General features: G+C 44.2%; 1 protein-coding gene across 1 annotated transcript; it reads left to right on the forward strand.

The window, feature by feature from the left end:
* Window positions 1-1,898: 1,898 nt before the first annotated feature.
* LOC129812509 (photoreceptor cilium actin regulator-like) lies at window positions 1,899-16,895 on the forward strand. The gene is made up of 2 exons (XM_055864122.1): window positions 1,899-5,616; window positions 16,409-16,895. Exons 1-2 carry the CDS (start codon window positions 2,264-2,266, stop codon window positions 16,527-16,529), a joined length of 3,474 nt encoding a protein of 1,157 aa, XP_055720097.1. The 5' UTR covers window positions 1,899-2,263; the 3' UTR covers window positions 16,530-16,895.
* The last annotated feature ends 1,613 nt before the right edge of the window (window positions 16,896-18,508 follow it).

The raw sequence follows: 18,508 nt of genomic DNA on the forward strand, positions 1-18,508 counted from the left end.
TGCGCTGGTTATCAAGGGGAAAAGTATTGACACGTTTTTTTTTTAAATTGAGAGACGAGAATAAACTTTTCTTTACTGACCATAATTTTCACTTCAGTTTCTCACACGACTGGCCTATCTGGGTGATGTTTTTTCTCCCCTGAATAGTCTGAATCTAGGATTACAGGGACTCTCCGAAACTATATTCAATTTGCGGGACAACATTGAGGCTATGATTAAGAAGTTGGAGCTCTTCTCTGTCTGCATTAACAAGGACAACACACAGGTCTTGCCATCATTGTATAATTTTTTTTGTGTGCAAATGAACACAAACTTACAGACAATGTCAAACGTGATATAGCGAAGCACCTGAATGAGTTGGCTGCGCAAATACGCAGGTACTTTCCCGAAACGGATGACACAAACGATGATTCGTGTCCACTTACCGATATCTTAACAAGAGAGCCTCATCAAAATTGCAACAAGCGGTTCTGTGAAAATTGAATTTTAAGCAGAAGCCATTGCCAGATTTCTGGATTGGGCTGCGCTCAGAGTATCCTGCCTTGGCAAATCGTGCTGTTAAGACACTGATGCTCTTTGCAACTACGTACCTATGTGAGAGTAGATTCTTGGCCCTCACTAGCATGAAAACTAAATACAGGCACAGACTGTGTGTGGAAAATGATTTAAGACTGAGACTCTCCAATACAACCCAACATTACAGAGTTATGTGCATCCTTTCAAGCACACCCTTCTCATTAACCCGTGGTGAGTTATTCACAATTTTTTATGAACAATAAGGTTTTATATGTAAGATGGTTAAATAAAGAGCAAAATTATTGATTATTATTATATTATTATTTGTGCCCTGGTCCTTTAAGAGCTCTTTGTCACTTCCCATGAGCCTGGTTGTGACAAACTCACACTCATTCTTATGTTCAATACATTTATTGAATAGTGTGTGTGTGGCAGGCTTACAATGATGGCAAAAAACAACATTTGAGAGTACGCTGACCCTGGTGCTAGAGGGGGTACGCAGCTGGAGGTTGAATGTTTGAAGGGGTACTGGAGGTTGAATGTTTGAAGGGGTACGGGACTATAAAAAGGTTGGGAACCACTGCTCTAGTACAATAGTAAGCTCATTAAATACAAACCAGCTTATAAAGCAGACATGCAAAAAAACATATTAACATAACCATAGATCACTTAAACTGGTACAACACTTCAACTAACGGGTGGCCAGAAAGAACTAACTGAAAGTCACTCCCCCACTAATCCATACATCCACCCTGTTAAACAGAAATGTAGCGTCACCGTACCCATTTCGTTGCGAGTGTGTGATGAGTGTACCTTTTTTATAGAAAAATGATTATACTAGATTATCTGCTTATGTACCCTATAAGGTCCCGAACAGTACCATGTGAGATCATCGTGTGTACCACTGAAGGTAAAATTTGTATTTTTATATTTTTGTACCCCAGGGAACAATGCTGTACCCTAATCATAACTTTTTTTTCTGAGAGTGTAGAATAACCAGCTATTGATTGCAAGTATACTTTGGATTACATAATGTGCATGAGCAAAGCTGTTCAGGTTGAGTTCCGTTGAAAACCCCACTATTTGTTCATCTGTTGTATAGAAATAACAATATTAATATAGGAGTTGATTTTGAGCATCCAGTCCATTTTACTTGGTAGTATACTGTATTTACAGTATCCTTTGGGTTTGGCCAGGGCACTAAACAGTGAGATATTGTTGTCTGTTCTATAAAAAGCCACCTGAAAGCAGCCCCGATTACCGTAATGAGCTTAAGGTCTTACGAGTGTGAATTTTTTCTTTGCTTTATTGTGCACACTGTGGAGTTCACTGAAAGCCTCTCTAATCCTTTCAGCTCCTTGTCCTCTACAAGTACACAGGGATGTTGTTCCATAGGACAAGCTGTAAGATGTTGATGTTATGCAAAGGGAATTAACAGAAAACATGAAAATGGATATGCAGATATTTTGTTAAAGCCTATCTACGATAGGCAAGAAAATAGGACACTTTTGAATGGATTCGTCTCTGTTTTGTGTTGTCGTCTTCTTTTTTGTAAGGACAAAGAACCTGCCAGTATCAACAACTCTGTCGCGGATTGGAGCCATCTGAAGATGACAGGTGCAGCTGATAGCTAAGGACCTTGGCTATTATTCTCTTTCATTTGTGGAGGTTATTTCCCCTCAGTCTTTGTGGGAGTTTCACAGGGCTCTTGTTCCCCGAGGGAATCAACATAAATTGAGCTGCCGCAATGGGCTGTTCCCCGTCTAAAGGTAACAATTTTCCGGGTCAGGGCACCTTTAGGAGCGGAAGGACACTACTACCAGGGGGCCAAGAGAGTCAAGGGAAGTCCCAGTCTAATGATGGAGGGAGTGGAGGCTCCTCCGGAACAGGAGACACTGATGGAGAGACTTGGGAGAGAGGAAGTGGGGAGAGTAGACTGGCTGGTCAGAACTACTCTGTTCAGAAGGAAGCACCTTCAACCCCACAGAAAAAGAGACCCTCCCTGACCGAGTTGGTTCCAGAGGGGGTCATCCTTGACAGAAAAGTGGTGACTCAAGAGACAGGGCCACATGTAAAAGAGAAACAAGGAGATAGTCAAGACATGGCTGACAAAAAGGGTGGACGAAAACCAAAGAAAAATGGCAAAGGAATCAAACCGACCAAAAAGAAAGAGAAGGAGAAAAAATCTCCCCTCGTGGAGCAGAAAGTAGATTTTCCGGAACCTTTAGTGAAAGCCCACCAGGCTGTGTATGCCTATTTAAACCCAAGCATCAGCAAATATGAGATTCTGCTGCGGCTCCTGGAGCAGGCGACCCAAACCCAGGTGTCTGTGCAGCCAATGGTGACCTTCATGGCTATGCGCTACGAGGAAATCAACCGACGGCTAGAGGAAATGGCAGACGAGGGTGAAAGGCTTCTGAAGGACAATGGGGAGCATCTCGCCTGGCCAAGCCCAATGAAAAACCTATCCAGTTTCCCCCCCCTCACGTCTGGATCCACCAATGTTGAGTCTTCACCAGACCTCTTGCAGCAGCTACTTCAGTATACTACTCAAAGGATGCAAAATGTGGGCCAGTCTGTGGGTGGCATTGGGAACTCTGCCTTAGAGGAGGCGGCTGAGTACTTCAGCTCTGTCTCTGAGCTGCTGGAAGAGAAATTAAAAGCTAAGCGTAATGTGGAGACAAGACTGATGCAGTTGCTGACTCGCATTGAGGCTGCCTCACTCCGTACAACCGGACCAGAGGACTCTGCATTGTTCAGTGAGGACAGTGGAATTGGGGCCGAGAGCGAGTCACTAGCTGGGTCTGAAAGAATTCACCGTGAAAGCTGTGAGTACACTGCGACCAACCAAACCACTCCTTACAGTCCCATTGGCAGCAATGCTCCCCTAGTCCGGCAAGGGGCACCAAGGCGAAAGTTTACCAAGAAAGTGAGTCCAAGCAACTCCCTAAACTCCATAGACTCGGCCTGCACCAGAATGGGTAAAGAGCAGAAAGACACAGAGTCACTATTAGGATCTGCCTTTTTAGATGGTGGTGAGGAGGATGACAATGATGAGGAGGGGGAAGAGGAGGGAGAAGGTGGCAGGAAGCAATCTAACTCCTTACCATCTGATCCTAACCAGCAACCTAATCGCCTGGTTCCCAGGCGCATAGAGAACCCTCAAAACGTGGAAATGACCCTGAAAATGAAAGATGCCATAAGTGGTCGGATTAGATTTGTTCCCTCACAATGTGACAGTGCCAAAACTAAACCAACAGATAGCCCCAAGACCAGCAGGCGCCAGTGGACAGAGGGGGAGGAGCGATCACCAAAAAGGCCCCAAACAGCAGCCCCTGTACAGAGGGCAATTAAAAAGACCCCTGTTCCCAAAGAGGGCCGTTCACAGTCTGTAGAATCCCTCCGCAGCAAAGGTGAAGATCCAACATTGCTTGAACTAGAGAGGACACAGAGGGATCTGAGTCAGAGGCTAGAGAGGATGAGCAAAGGCAGGATGGAAGAGAATGCCAAGACAGGTCCCACTAAACAGAACCCAGGATATACTGCAAAGTCCCTGGCATCCAAACGTCTACAATCCACCCTGCGGAAGAACAACAACACTTTTCCAATTCAGGACAAGGCAGGGCTTACTAAGTGTAGCTCCTGGGAACAGGGGGCAAGCAAGGACATGGAGGAGGAAAATGAAAAGAAAGACAAGACAACCACCAAGGGGCTGTTGAAAGCCACCCTACCTCCTAGCCCTCCACTGTCACCTCGTCTGTCCTCAGGGCTGTACCAGGGAAGGAATTCTGTCAAAAGGCTGATTGACACCTTCAGCCAGGGGGTGGAAGAGCCCAAACAAGAGGCCTCCAAAATGTTAGGGCCAATCGAAGGTGTTCGAAAGTGTGGGGTCCTTGTTATGCCTGGAGTAGGTGACATCGAGGCCATACTAAGCAGTGGGGTCAGCAGTTGTAGGACAGATGACTTAGACGTACAAAGTCTGCCACCCCCTCCTCTTGAGGTCCTGATGGACAATTCCTTTGAAGGTGCACAAATCCTCACAGTAAGCGATGTAGACGATGGGGTTGCAAGTAGGGGCCGATCCCCTATTCCCAAGAGGGCTATGGCATCTCAGAAGCTGCGTGCTTCCATGCAGTCTGTGACATTGCTACCCAGCAGAGGCAACCTGCCCCAGCGCTCGAGCAGCATGCCCCCTGTCCGGACTGTACGGCAGGATACCTCTGCTAGTTCCAGGGTTAGCCACAATGAGCCTCAGCTGGAGGTAAACCCAGAGACAGAGGAGGCGGCCACTCTCTACAAGCAATCCAGAAAAGTAATCCACTTGCGGCACTCCTCAGAGTCTTCGATGAAGAAAGGTCAGGCTGTGCCCAGGTGGCCCTCTCCCAATCGAGCTGCATCGGGATGTAGTCAAAGCGATGACAGCTCCTTTAAGACAGTGCCTCCCACTTCAACCGTCAGTATCCAACCACCTACCACCCTGCCTGTATCTAGAGCTCGAATACTGCCTTCCACACCTTCAACCCCAACCGGCTTGCATCGAAGATTCCCCAGTCCCCCCACCTTCAGAACGCTGTCTACGCTTCCATCCTCAACCAGCCCTCCGGTCATTCGCAAACTTCCCACCCCACCATCACTTCAGAGAAGACTCCCAAGCCCACCTGCCTCAAGACATGTAATGAACCCAAACTCCAGCTCTTCTGGCTCCACACATTCTTTCAAGGCACCCTCACCACCAGCGTCCCCTAGGGTACAAAGATGGAAACGAGAGAACAACAGCGACGACTCCACCCCAAGGTCTTCAGCTATCTCTCAGTTAATCAGTAACGCTCGCTCTGTTTTCTGCCCGGCCTCGCCCTCACTGTTTGAGGCCCAGCCTTATTCCGTACCCCAGTACCCACAGACTTGGGCCTCCACCGGTGGCCATGTTGTCCCACGTCCTTGGGGAGATCGTGGCAGGCTGCCTATGTCCGTGCGAGGGCCACAGCCTTTCATCCGACGCAGCCACTCAGACCAGAGGCCCAGTCTAAGCCTACCGCCCAGGGCAACCATCGTCTCATTCGCAGAGACTTGTGGGAGTGAGCCAGCCATCAACACACAAGGGTGAGTGTCGATGTTTCCCTCTAACTAAATCTCTCTCTTTCAAAATTCAATAATAAAGTTGTATGCTCCCACTGGTCGTAATATCTTTCAATTCATAAATCGATGTGTTCACAGGCACATTTATCGAAGGAAGGCTATGTCTATGATTTAGGATATTGCAATGAGTATTTGTTTTCCTCAAAGAAGGGAAAAGCCCTCTGTCACTCTCCTTGTAGTCAAAACTCCCTCTCTGCTGTAGCACAGTATGGGATCACTAATAGGGGAATAATATGAACCAAGAATTGGCTGTCGTCATGAGGCGATTATCCTGTTTTAGTAAAAACTGCAAATGAAAGAACTAGGCATGTGCATCATGTACCCCTCTATATATTTAAAAATAGTCAGCACATATGGTCACCTTTCTGCTCCATTCAACTATTCTATTGACTTGATTCATTTCACAATAGCCATAAGACTATGTGCTCTATGCTTGACTAAAACTATTATTACAAATCACAAATATTAAAATGCATGACCTCTGAAATTAAGTTCACTAATTGTGGGGCATGTTAGACAGGTTTCTACTTTCGGGTTTTCATCAACACAACTTGTTATGGGTTACATAAAAGGACAACTGCATTCATGCTTGAAATGTAGCATTCTTTTATCTTGTCACTGAAGTTGAAAATACTATTGGTGAAATGATTTAATAATCTCAATGGTATTTCAAAGTGCACCCTTGTCTCTTTTTATGAAATCAATTTGTACTTTTTTGGTGTTTAATGTCACCCAGATTCAGAGATGAAAATGTAATGGATTCGCACACTTGCCATGGTGTAAACCTTTGAGCACATATTTCTTTTTTTTTTTAAGCCTGCTGGTTTCGTTGAGCTATTGATATAAAACCACTCGAGAGGAAATTATGCTTGATAAGATTATACATAACCATTATGGTTTGACTACCAGCATGAACGTCATTTGAAATCTATGACCAATATAGGTGATACAATTACAAGACACTTGAAAACTACCCCCAAGGTTTCAGGTCACATCAGTCTTCTCCTTTTGGTAACCAAATCATAAAATCTGTATAAATAGTTGGAAAACAACCATCTACACTTCTCCAAAGTGCAGTGTTTTGTGTTTTCAGACTTGAAGAATTTAGATGAGTTAATTGTACTAAAATAACTGACATACATTTGCAGGGGAGAGTGGGGTAAGTCATGCCAAGGGTTAGTTGAGCCACCCAGGGCCGGCTCCAGGCATAAGCGGTCGCATAGGGCCCCCGGGCAAAAAATATATATTTTTAGGAACTTAGTCGAGGTCTCAACTTACTGTTGAGAGTTAGAATAGTAGAATACAGAAGGCGCCATTTTTAAATGTGGTTGTGCATCAGCACTTTTTCTCTCGTTGTGTCAATCACCGACAGTCACTAAATTAAAATGTCAGCAAGGCAGCTAACTAAACTTTTAGTAATTATGGCCGAATACCAACCGGGGCATGCAGGTTAGGTGCCCGGGGGCCCTAAACTCCAGGGGGCCCCCATTGATTTTGTTAGTCCTTCACACTCCGATATCATTAACACGTCTTGTCAAAATGTGTAGAATTGTAGGAAATTTGCTTTAAAACTTGGCAAAAAGTTTTTGCCCAATGGCAAAAAGAGTAGCATCGCATGAAATGTGTTATAAAACTATAGTATACTATAGTTAGTATATATACTATAGTAATTAATGTAGTGTTTCTGATGATAATAGTATACTGTAGTATTTACTCTAGTGTTTTTCAGACTGATGTAATTTACTAGAGTGTTTTTGTTTTTAATATCTTTGACATAGAAGTGGAGGCTTTCTCCTTGAGGAAACTCAATTGAGAAATACTAAAGAGCACATTTTCCATAACCTGTAGGTATGTAGGTAGGATTGGGGTCTGAACGGATAATTCCGAGCTTCTGTGTCACGGCCTGGCCTTAGTATTATTGGTTTTCTTTATTATTTTAGTTAGGTCAGGGTGTGACATGGGTAATGTTTATGTTTTGTTTGTTTTGGGTGTTTATTTGGTAAAGGGGTTATGGGGTGTAATATATGGTTTTGTGTTGAGTGTAGATGTCTAGCGTTGTCTATGTTGGTGAGTGATCTAGAAGAGTCTATGGTTACCTGAATGAGTTCCCAATTAGAGACAGCTGATTTCGGTTGTCTCTGATTGGGAGCCTTATTTAGGGTAGCCATAGGCTCTCATTAGGTGTGGGTAATTGTCTATGTAGAACGTTTGTAGCATGTATGTATGTGCACAACGTTTGTAGCTTCACGGTCGTTTTGTTATTTTGTATAGTTTGTATTAAGTGTTCGTCGTTCATTTAAATAAATTCATTATGACTGCATACCTTGACGCGTATTGGTCCGACCCATGCATCTACTCTTCAGACGAAGAGGAGGAGAACGATCGTGACAGAATTACCCACCATAGGACCAAGCGGCATGACCAGCGGCAACAGGAGCAATACAAGGATTTATGGACATGGGAGGAAATTTTAGACCGGGAGGTACCAGGAGAATATAACCGAAGCTGAGCTGGAGGCAGCGAAAGCAGAGAGGCGGCGATATGAGGAGCTAGCTCGGAGGCAGGAAAAGGAACCTACAAAGGATCTGGGTTACACTACGTGGGAGGAGATCGACAGGTGGGCGATCAACCCAGGGAGAGTGCCGGAGCCCGCCTGGGATTCTCTGGCGCAGTGCGAGGAGGGATACCGGCGAATGGAGGCAGCACGATGAAGCGGTAGGAAGCCTGTGGGAAAACCCAAAAAATTTCTTTGGGGGGGGCTTAAAGGGAGAGTGGCGAAGTCAGGTAGGAAACCTGCGCCTACTCCCTGTAATTACCGTGGAGAGCGAGAGTACGGGCAGACACCGTGTTACGCAGTAGAGCGCACGGTGTCTCCTGTACGTGTGCATAGCCCGGTGCGGGTTATTCCACCTCCCCGCACTGGCAGGGCTAGATTGAGTATTGAGCCGGATGTCATGAAGCCGGCCCTACATATCTGGCCACCAGTGCGTCTCCTCGGGCCGGTTTACATGGCACCAGCCTTACGCATGGTGTCCCCGGTTCGCCTACATAGCCCGGTGCGGGTTATTCCACCTCTCCGCACTGGTCAGGCAACGGGGAGCATTCAACCAGGTAAGGTTGGTCAGGCTCAATGCTCAAGGGAGCCAATACGCCTGCACGGTCCGGTATTTCCGGCGCCACCTCCCCGCCCCAGTTCAGTGCCACCAGTGCCTACACCACGTAACAGGCTTCCAGTGTGTCTCCAGAGCCCTGTTCCTCCTCCACGCACTCGTCCTATGGTGCGTGTCTCCAGCCCGGTATCACCAATTCCGGCACCACGCACTAAGCCTTTTGTGCGTCTCCAGAGTCCTGTGCATCCTGTTGCTGCTCCCCGCATTAGCCCTGAGATGCGTGTCCCCAGTCCGGTACCACCAGTTCCGGCCCCACGCACTAGGCCTAATGTGCGTCCCCAGGGTCCAGTATGCCCTGTTCCTGCTCCCCGCACTAGCCCTGAGATGCGTGTCCCCAGCCCGGTGCCACCAGTCCCGGCACCACGCACCAGGCCTACAGTGCGCCTCAGCCGGCAGGAGTCTGCCGTCTGCACAGCGATGACTGAACTGCTCGTCTCCCCAGCGCCATCTGAGCCATCCGTCTCCCCAGCGCCATCTGAGCCATCTGTCTCCCCAGCGCCATCTGAGCCATCCGTCTGCAATGAGCCTGCAAAGCCGCCCGTCTGCCATGAGCCTGCAAAGCCGCCCGTCTGCCATGAGCCCACTGAGCCGTCCGCCAGACAGGAGCCGCTAGAGCCGCCAGCCAGACAGGAGCCGCTAGAGCCGTCCGTCAGACAGGATCTGCCAGAGCCGCCAACCAGACAGGATCTGCCAGAGCCGCCAACCAGACAGGATCTGCCAGAGCCGCCAACCAGACAGGAGCAGCCAGATCAGTCAGCCAGCCATGAGCAGCCAGATCAGTCAGCCAGCCATGAGCAGCCAGATCCGTCAGCTAGCCATGAGCAGCCAGATCCGTCAGCTAGCCATGAGCAGCCAGATCCGTCAGCCAGCCATGAGCAGCCAGATCCGTCAGCTAGCCATGAGCAGCCAGATCCGTCAGCTAGCCATGAGCAGCCAGATCCGTCAGCTAGCCATGAGCAGCCAGATCCGTCAGCTAGCCATGAGCAGCCAGATCCGTCAGCCAGCCATGGGCCATCCCTCAGTCCGGAGCTGCCATTCCTCAGTCCGGAGCTGCCCCTTACCCTGGTGCTGCCCCTTACCCTGGTGCTGCCCCTTACCCTGGTACTGCCCCTGACCCTGGTACTGTCCCTGACCCTAGTACTGCCCCTGACCCTGGTACTGCCTCTTACCCTGGTACTGCCCCTTAGTCCGGAACTGCCCCTGAATGCAATGGGGTTAAGGTGGAGGGGGGTCGTTTGGAGGAAGCCTAGGAGGTGTTTAGGTACTGTGGTGACGTGGGGACCGCGACCAGAGCCGGAGCCGCCACCGTGGATGGAAGCCCACCCAGACCCTCCCCTAGACTGTGTATGGTGCGCCCGGAGTTCGCGCCTCAAGGGGGGGGTTATGTCACGCCCTGGCCTTAGTATTATTGGTTTTCTTTATTATTTTAGTTAGGTCAGGGTGTGACATGGGTAATGTTTATGTTTTGTTTGTTTTGGGTGTTTATTTGGTAAAGGGGTTATGGGGTGTAATATATGGTTTTGTGTTGAGTGTAGATGTCTAGCGTTGTCTATGTTGGTGAGTGATCTAGAAGAGTCTATGGTTACCTGAATGAGTTCCCAATTAGAGACAGCTGATTTCGGTTGTCTCTGATTGGGAGCCTTATTTAGGGTAGCCATAGGCTCTCATTAGGTGTGGGTAATTGTCTATGTAGAACGTTTGTAGCATGTATGTATGTGCACAACGTTTGTAGCTTCACGGTCGTTTTGTTATTTTGTATAGTTTGTATTAAGTGTTCGTCTTTCATTTAAATAAATTCATTATGACTGCATACCTTGACGCGTATTGGTCCGACCCATGCTTCTCCTCTTCAGACGAAGAGGAGGAGAACGATCGTGACATTCTGCTCTTTCTATAATCTGTAGGAGACACAACATATGGTCTATACTGTAGGTTTCTCACTTATGGATGGCACAAGAGGAACAGGCCTGGTATATGGAAATTAAATACTGCAGTATTTACTACAGTTAAAAAAGTGTTGCGTTTTAGAGGATATTACTGTAGTAATTGCAACAGTGATCGGATAATAGTGTAGTATTTACTATAATATTCAAGTATTACACGTGATCAAGGATATTACAGTGTGTAGTATAGTATTCTACAGTTTACTACAGAATTGTATAGTAAGTACTGTAGTATTCTATAGTAAGCTGTTTTTTTTCATTTGGGCTGCAACACTTTCTCTACTCCCCATGGCTAAATGTGTAGGATAGCAGGAAATGTACTTTAAAATGTATCTCCGCCGTCAAGAGAGGGTTAGGGCACTAAAATGTTTTGCCCATGAGGTGGAGGAGCCCCCCAACCAAATCTTGCTTAGGGCTGCCTAAAGGCTAGTGCCAGCCCTGGAGCCACCCCTTGTTTCAAGGAAACAAAATGAATTATGTGACCAAATATTTAGGAAGAGGTCATCACTTCATGGAGTCTGAAGGAAGAACCCACATGGAAAAGTGGTAAACAAGTTAGGTCCCCAAAAGTCATTATAAGTTTCATGAAGCTTGTATCTAAACCAAAGTAGATTGTTTTATACACCAGTTGGGGTCTCTATAAGCTACAATATTTGGTCCTACACTTGGCATGAAAGTGTATCCTTGTACTGTAGCTGTGTTTGCTAATATACTGGAGTAAAAATGATTGCTTTGGGGTTAATTGTGCCATTTGGCCAGGGGCAAGTTGAACCAACAGCTCCTTCATATTCCATACAAATGGTGACTACATTTAGTCAGTTTCATGCAAAATATGCTTAGACTTTGTTTTGCAATTTGTCATGCGTATGAACTCAGGTGCATTTTGTATTGTCACAGTGCAGACATCGTCATGCCTCGGAGACTAAAATTGTGTTCATTTATCTGATGATAAAACAAGCAGGGGTCTAGTCCCCCTGGAGGTTCTTGAAAGAGCAGTAAAAGAAGTGAAAAGGGAAGTCCATTCGAGCACCAGCAAAGGGATGGAAGAATACAGGCAGAATGACACTGAAGAAGTACTTCGACAAAAAATATACCTATGGCTCAACTTACACTGTCCCTAGACTGTAAAAGTTCCCCTGTAAATTTGCAGCGTTAAACTGCCAGCTGAGATACCGGGTACATACTGTAATTTTGCTTCACAGCAGGGATGTTGTAAAATGTTCTACAGTAAGAAACAGTGCTGTATTATTAGTCAGTTATTAGTTAATGAGCCTACTGTAATCATTACAGCAACACAGCTGTATTATATAATTACAGTAATTTGCTTGCAACACTGCTGCCAGTATAATGCTGAAAATGTACAGTAATTCACAATATTTACAGGACATACATTTACAGCATGTTACCGTAATAATTTTATGGTACCAAAACTCGGACTGTAATGTTTTAATGGTAATTGTAATGAATAAATGAATGAAATTCATTGAGGGAAGGTGGGGTTTGTATTTTACAGTATTTACCTGTAACTGCATGGGATTGGTGCAAGCAGGTTGGCTGCTAGGTAATATATTTTCATATTACAGCATATCAAATATGTATACTGAGTGTACAAAACATTAGGAACACTTGGTCTTTCCATGACATAGAATAACCAAGTGAATCCATGTGAAAACTATGATCCTGTTAAATCCAATCAGTGTAGATGAAGGGGAGGAGACAGCTTAAATAACTATTTTTAAGCCTTGAGACAATTGAGACATGGATTGTGTATGTGTGACATTCAGAGGGGGAATGGGTAAGTCAAAAGAGTTAAGTGCCTTTGAAAAGGGTATTTTGCAGTAGTAGGTGCCAGGCGCATCAGTTTGAGTGTGTCAAGAACTGCCAAGCTGCTGTTTTTTTTACACTCACCAGTTTCCCGTGTGTATCAAGAATGGTCCACCACCCAAAGGACAGACAGTTATCTTGACACAACTGTGTGAAACATTGGAGTCAACATGGGCCTGCAAACCTGCAGAACATTTTCGGCAACTTCTTGTCCATGCCCCTACAAATTGAAGCTTTTCTGAGGGCAGAAAGAGCTGCAACTCAATATTAGGAAGGTGTTCTTCAATATCACTTGCACTTATAGAGGCCTTGGCAAAGGTTTCCAAACTTGCAGTGAGTACAGGGCAAAATAGTCCAAGGACATAGGAAATACTCAACCATTAAAGGTTGTAGGCTTGCTGCCACTCCAATCTGTCCCCTATACACATTTTATTGTTGGGGACCTACAACCACAGATCAATTGGTACAGTACTCTCATTTACGGATGAAAAATGCATTGTCTTACAAGGGACGCCTCAAAATATGTAGATGAGACAGAAACAACAATACCATGCACCATGTGGTAAAAAGGTTTTTGCCGCTCCAAAAATATGGTAAGGTACTGTATTCTGTGGGGTGGAATTGCAGTACCATTTGAAATACATGAATGTACTGTTAAGCCAACATTTAATTGGAGTTTACAGTATCATTTACAAATTATGCCTAAAATCATCAAGAGTGCATTGCGATTTACAACAATTTAGTACATTGCTATTAGTTGTATTTCTATAATACCGTAAAAAATATATATAAATTAACAGTATTTAACCAAAGAAGAGGATTCATTACAACACTAATTCAAAACCTTTATTGTGTTGGGTGAAAGAGAGACAAAGAAATAAATTAAAATTGGGATTGGGTAGAATCCTAGATCTACAGTGCCTTGCAAAAGTATTCATCCCCCTTGGCGTTTTTCTATTTTTGTTGCATTACAACCTGTAATTGAAATGTCTTTTTATTTAGATTTCATGTAATGGACATAAACAAAATAGTTTCAAAATATATATATTTTTTTTAAGAAGGAAAAGTGGCGCATGCATATGTATTCCCCCCCTTTGCTATGAAGCCCCTAAATAAGATCTGGTGCAACCAATTAGCTTCAGAAGACACATAATTAGTTAGATTGCACACGGGTGGACTTTATTTAAGTGTCACATGTTCTATCACATAATCTCAGAATATATACACCTGTTCTGAAAGGCCCCAGAGTCTGCAACACCACTAAGCAAGGGGCACCACCAAGCAAGCGGCACCAGGAAGACCAAGGAGCTATCCAAAAAGGTCAGAGACAAAGTTGGGGAGCAGTACAGATCAGGGTTGGGTCATATAAAAATATCCAAAACTTTGAACATCCCACGGAGCACCGTTAAATCCATTATTAAAAAAAAGAAAGAATATGGGACCACAACAAACCTGCCAAGAGAGGGTCGCCCACGAAAACTCACGGACCAAACAAAGAGGGCATTAATCAGAGAGGCAACAAAGAGACCAAAGATAACCCTGAAGGAGCTGCAAAGCTCCACAGCAGTGATTGGAGAATCTGTCCATAGGACCACTTTAAGCCATACACACCAAAAGCTGGGCATTACAGAAGTGTGGCCAGAAAAAAGTAATTGCTTAAAGTGTTCGCCAAAAGGCATGTGGGAGACTCCCCAAACATATGGAAGAAGGTACTCTGGTCAGATGAGACTAAAATTTAGCTTTTTGGCCATCAAGATAAACGCTATTGTCACGCCCTGACCATAGAGAGCTGTTTATTCTCTATGTTTGTTAGGTCGGGGTGTGATTAAGGGTGGGTTATCTAAGGGAATTGTATGTCTATGTTGGCCTGGTGTGGTACCCAATCAGAGGCAGCTCTTTATCGTTGTCTCTGATTGGGGATCATATTTAGGTGGCCATTTGTGCTTTGTGGGATCTTGTCTAGGTATAGTTGCCTGCGAGCACTACTCTATTCGCTTTATTGTTTTTGTTCTTTAAGTTTCTCTTCCAAATAAAAGGATGGAAACATACCACGCTGCATCTTTGTCCAGTTATTATGACGAACGTGACAGCTATGTCTGGCGCAAACACCAACACCTCTCACCACCCCGAGAACACCATCCACCATGTTTTTCATCGGCAGGGACTGGGAAACTGGTCAGACTTGAAGGAATGCTGGATGGCGCTAAATATAGGGACATTTTTGAGGGAAACCTGTTTCAGTCTTCCAGAGATTTGAGACTGAGACGGAGGTTCACCTTCCAGCAGGACAATGAACCTAAGCATACTGCTAAAGCAACACTTGAGTCATTTAGCCCAGACCTCAATTCAATTGAGAATCTGTGGTAGAACTTCAAGATTGCTGTACACCAGCAGCACCCATCCAACTTGAAGGAGCTAGAGCAATTTTTCTTTGAAGAATGAGCGAAAATCCCAGTGATTAGATGTGCCAAGCTTATAGAGACATACCCCAAGAGACTTGCAGCTGTAATTGCTGCAGAAGGTGGCTCTACAAAGTATTGACTTTGGGGGGTGAATAGTTATGCACGCTGAAGTAAAAAAAAAAAAGTTCTTGCTTGCTTCACAATAAACAATATTTAGCGTCTTCAAAGTGGTAGGCATGTTGTGTAAATCAAATGATACAACCTGGAATTAAAATTCATTTTTTGGGGCCTTATAAGACAACAAAATAGGAAAAATGCCAAAGGGGGTCGCAAGCCACCCACTGTATGAACAGGGGAAAATCTATTCGGGGTTAGGGGTTCAGAGGCGGTGAAACACAGAACGGGACAGTTTGAGCAAGAGAGCATCCAGGAGCGAGAAGTCAACAGCTGCTGAAAATATTCTCCCACTTCACCGCCGTTTCAAGGAGATATTTACTAAAATAGTCTGAGCTTCATGTGTCTCACCCGACAACATGAGGTTGTAGATTTGAATCTACAGTAGGCATAAGCTATTACTGTAAAAAAAAAAAGTATGGTAGTGAACCCTTTACAAGAGGCTACCAATTACTGTTAAAAACAGTATTCTTTAGGTTTTTACCCATAATGCAGTGCAATCTACAGCATAAATCCCATAAACACATTTAATACAGTACAGTCAAAAATGTGATTTCCTGTATTTTATGTATTTTTCCACACTATGAATGACACTGTGGAATAATACTGTGAAATTGTGAAAAATGTCAATTGTGCCACTGTGCAGATCATCAGCGGTACAGATTGAATCCAGCTCAAAGACACTCACACAAAGTTCTGTAGATTCTCTGTTTTACTAGAAAACCACGGGGGCAACATTAATGCTGCAAAACTGGTTTGTTTGGATGTTGCGGGAACTATTCCCAGCCAAATGACAAGCATCGTGTTGACTGCCTTGAGAGAATAAGTTGGGTGAGATGGGAGGGTGAAATAAGGTCAAGGAGAGGAGAGAGGGGAGCTTTGCATAAACCATTGAAGTGCTTTAAGGATATTACAGCACAATGATGAGACATACAAGACTGATGGTACATTTTCAAAACCATTCAAGTACCCTGACCCTTCCATTTTGAGTTACAACGATTAACTGTTTTAATATCGTTATGTTTTCACTCTGATCTTGCCACTGTGAAGTCATCACACTAGATTTTGTGTGCCCTCTAGTTTCCTCATCCAGGTAGCCAACAGTAGTATGTAACTAGCTAATCCTTAACGCATTATTCCACTATGACTAACAGTAGCTTGCTCTGCCCGGTGCTAACTGGTTGCTGACCAACCTGTCCTATTTCTCTAATCCTCAAACCACCTCTTCATTTCACTTCCATAGGCTGGAGGACGGGCCAACCAGAGACGACAAGTCATGGGACAGCAAATCGGACTTAAGATGGAATGCCCGCTCTGCTTCGCACCCGGACCTATGCATTGTGGGTCAGGGCCTTACATTGTGAATGAGGGGGCTGGTTAGTGGAAGACCAAGTCAGATTACGAATTAGCAGGAGGATTTAATACCTTTTTTTCACTGGGAGTGCTAATTCCAAGAAAGCTTCGTTACCGGGTGGTACCACAACCCACTACTCCCTTTAAGTTTTCTCAGAGACATTTTTCTATCATGTTATTGTATTCTGGATGCAGCGTGCTTGTGTGTGTGTGTGTGCATGCGTGCGTACGTGTTTATTTTTCATTTTATAAGCTCTCTGACTTATATTTTCCATTAAACATTTTCAACTCCATGTTTCCTATTTTGGTTTGTCAAAGTATTTCTCTTGTTTTTCTATCTTGATTTTCTTCCAATTAAAAATATGCTTCCATGAGAACTTTGACGTTTGGACTCAAATCGATACTATAGGCGGGAATTCAATCAAAACGCATACTGTACTACTTGTTATTGCTTTTCGCAGAACAGTCAATTTACAGTCACATATCGTATCTGAATATCCAGTACGCAATTATCTGTCAGATCTCGTACTTAGCTATCATGCTCATTTTAATGGGGATTGTTATGTTTAAGTCTAAAAGTGGTCTCAGTAAATTTATTAAGGATTTCATGTTCTCTCCTGCTCTTTTTGACGCCCATTCATTCATCTTTTTTTCTCAATAACATTCTCAGTCTTTTTCTCCTTGTTTAATCTCTTTGTAAGGACTTGCCTATAGGGTTGTCATTGTCACTTGTGGTATGGGACTGCAGACGTTCCTGTAAAGTAGCACACTGTGTGGTTTTAGTTTCAGTGCTGGCCTGTAGGTTGTCAGCAAGTGTTGCCTTCAGAGCCATATCTAGTTGACTCGATGCCCAGCATAGGTACTTAGTGTGACATGCCTGGTCCAGTCCCTCAAGTCAGTAAGTCAACACAGGAAGGAGCAATGGATGGATAGACACACAGTATGGATGACACACAGTATGGATGAATGGTCAGTAGTTGACAGGATATCAATAGCACTCCCACAGCAATTCTCCATAAATCTACTGTATAATATACTAACAAAAGAAACAATCGAAATGTCTATCAAAGTCATTGTGATCATATAGTGGATTTAACCATTTCTAATAATTCCTAATATACTATAATACATTAAATACATTGTTTCCATGTGTAATCTCATATATAGGTCATCAGAATAAACTATCATCCATTTTAGTATTCAAAATATATTAAATTAACCTGAAAAAAATGACTCAATGTCACAGTCGTGTGGCGAAGAAATATAATAGAATGTAACCTAGAATGTACCACATATTTTCAGAACCTAACAAAACCAGGCTAATACGCTGGCTGGTGCTCATGAGTTTATAAAACATATACTTTATATATTTGTCATAAATTACCTGCAACGATGGGACACACACAGTATGGATGAATGATCAGTAGGGACCGGATATAAATAGCACTCCTAAAGAAGATGCATTTTCGAGTTAGCTACCAACTTCAAAGAAGGAACTTTAGCTAACATAATACCCACATGGAAAATTTAGATTTGGCAAATAACATATAAAGACTGGCTTATTTGACGCCAAACCAACAACAGTCAAAACTGTTCGCTGCTCTGGCACCCCAATGGTGGAACAAACTCCCTCACGACGCCAGGTCAGCGGAGTCAATCACCACCTTCCGGAGACACCTGAAACCCCACCTCTTTAAGGAATACCTAGGATAGGATAAAGTAATCCTTCTAACCCCCCCCCCCCCACTTAAAATATTTAGATGCACTATTGTAAAGTGGTTGTTCCACTGGATATCATAAGGTGAACGCACCAATTTGTAAGTCGCTCTGAATAAGAGCGTCTGCTAAATGACTTAAATGTAATGTAATACTATTTTCTAATAACATACATTGCTAATGTACGATGTAAAAAGTGGATTTTATGATGGAATGTCAACTTTATACATTAATATCCCGGAACCATTCAATTTTAAACTCACCCACAGCAATT

This window comes from Salvelinus fontinalis, chromosome 16, assembly GCF_029448725.1.
Source record: "Salvelinus fontinalis isolate EN_2023a chromosome 16, ASM2944872v1, whole genome shotgun sequence".
In the NCBI taxonomy this organism is placed as follows: domain Eukaryota; kingdom Metazoa; phylum Chordata; class Actinopteri; order Salmoniformes; family Salmonidae; genus Salvelinus; species Salvelinus fontinalis.

Bases quoted from the DNA above. Each gene is read 5' to 3' on its own strand.
- LOC129812509 (XM_055864122.1), top strand. From the start codon at position 2,264: ATGGGCTGTTCCCCGTCTAAAGGTAACAATTTTCCGGGTCAGGGCACC. The intron at 5,617-16,408 runs GTGAGTGTCGAT...TCACTTCCATAG, and splicing joins CCAGCCATCAACACACAAGG to GCTGGAGGACGGGCCAACCA.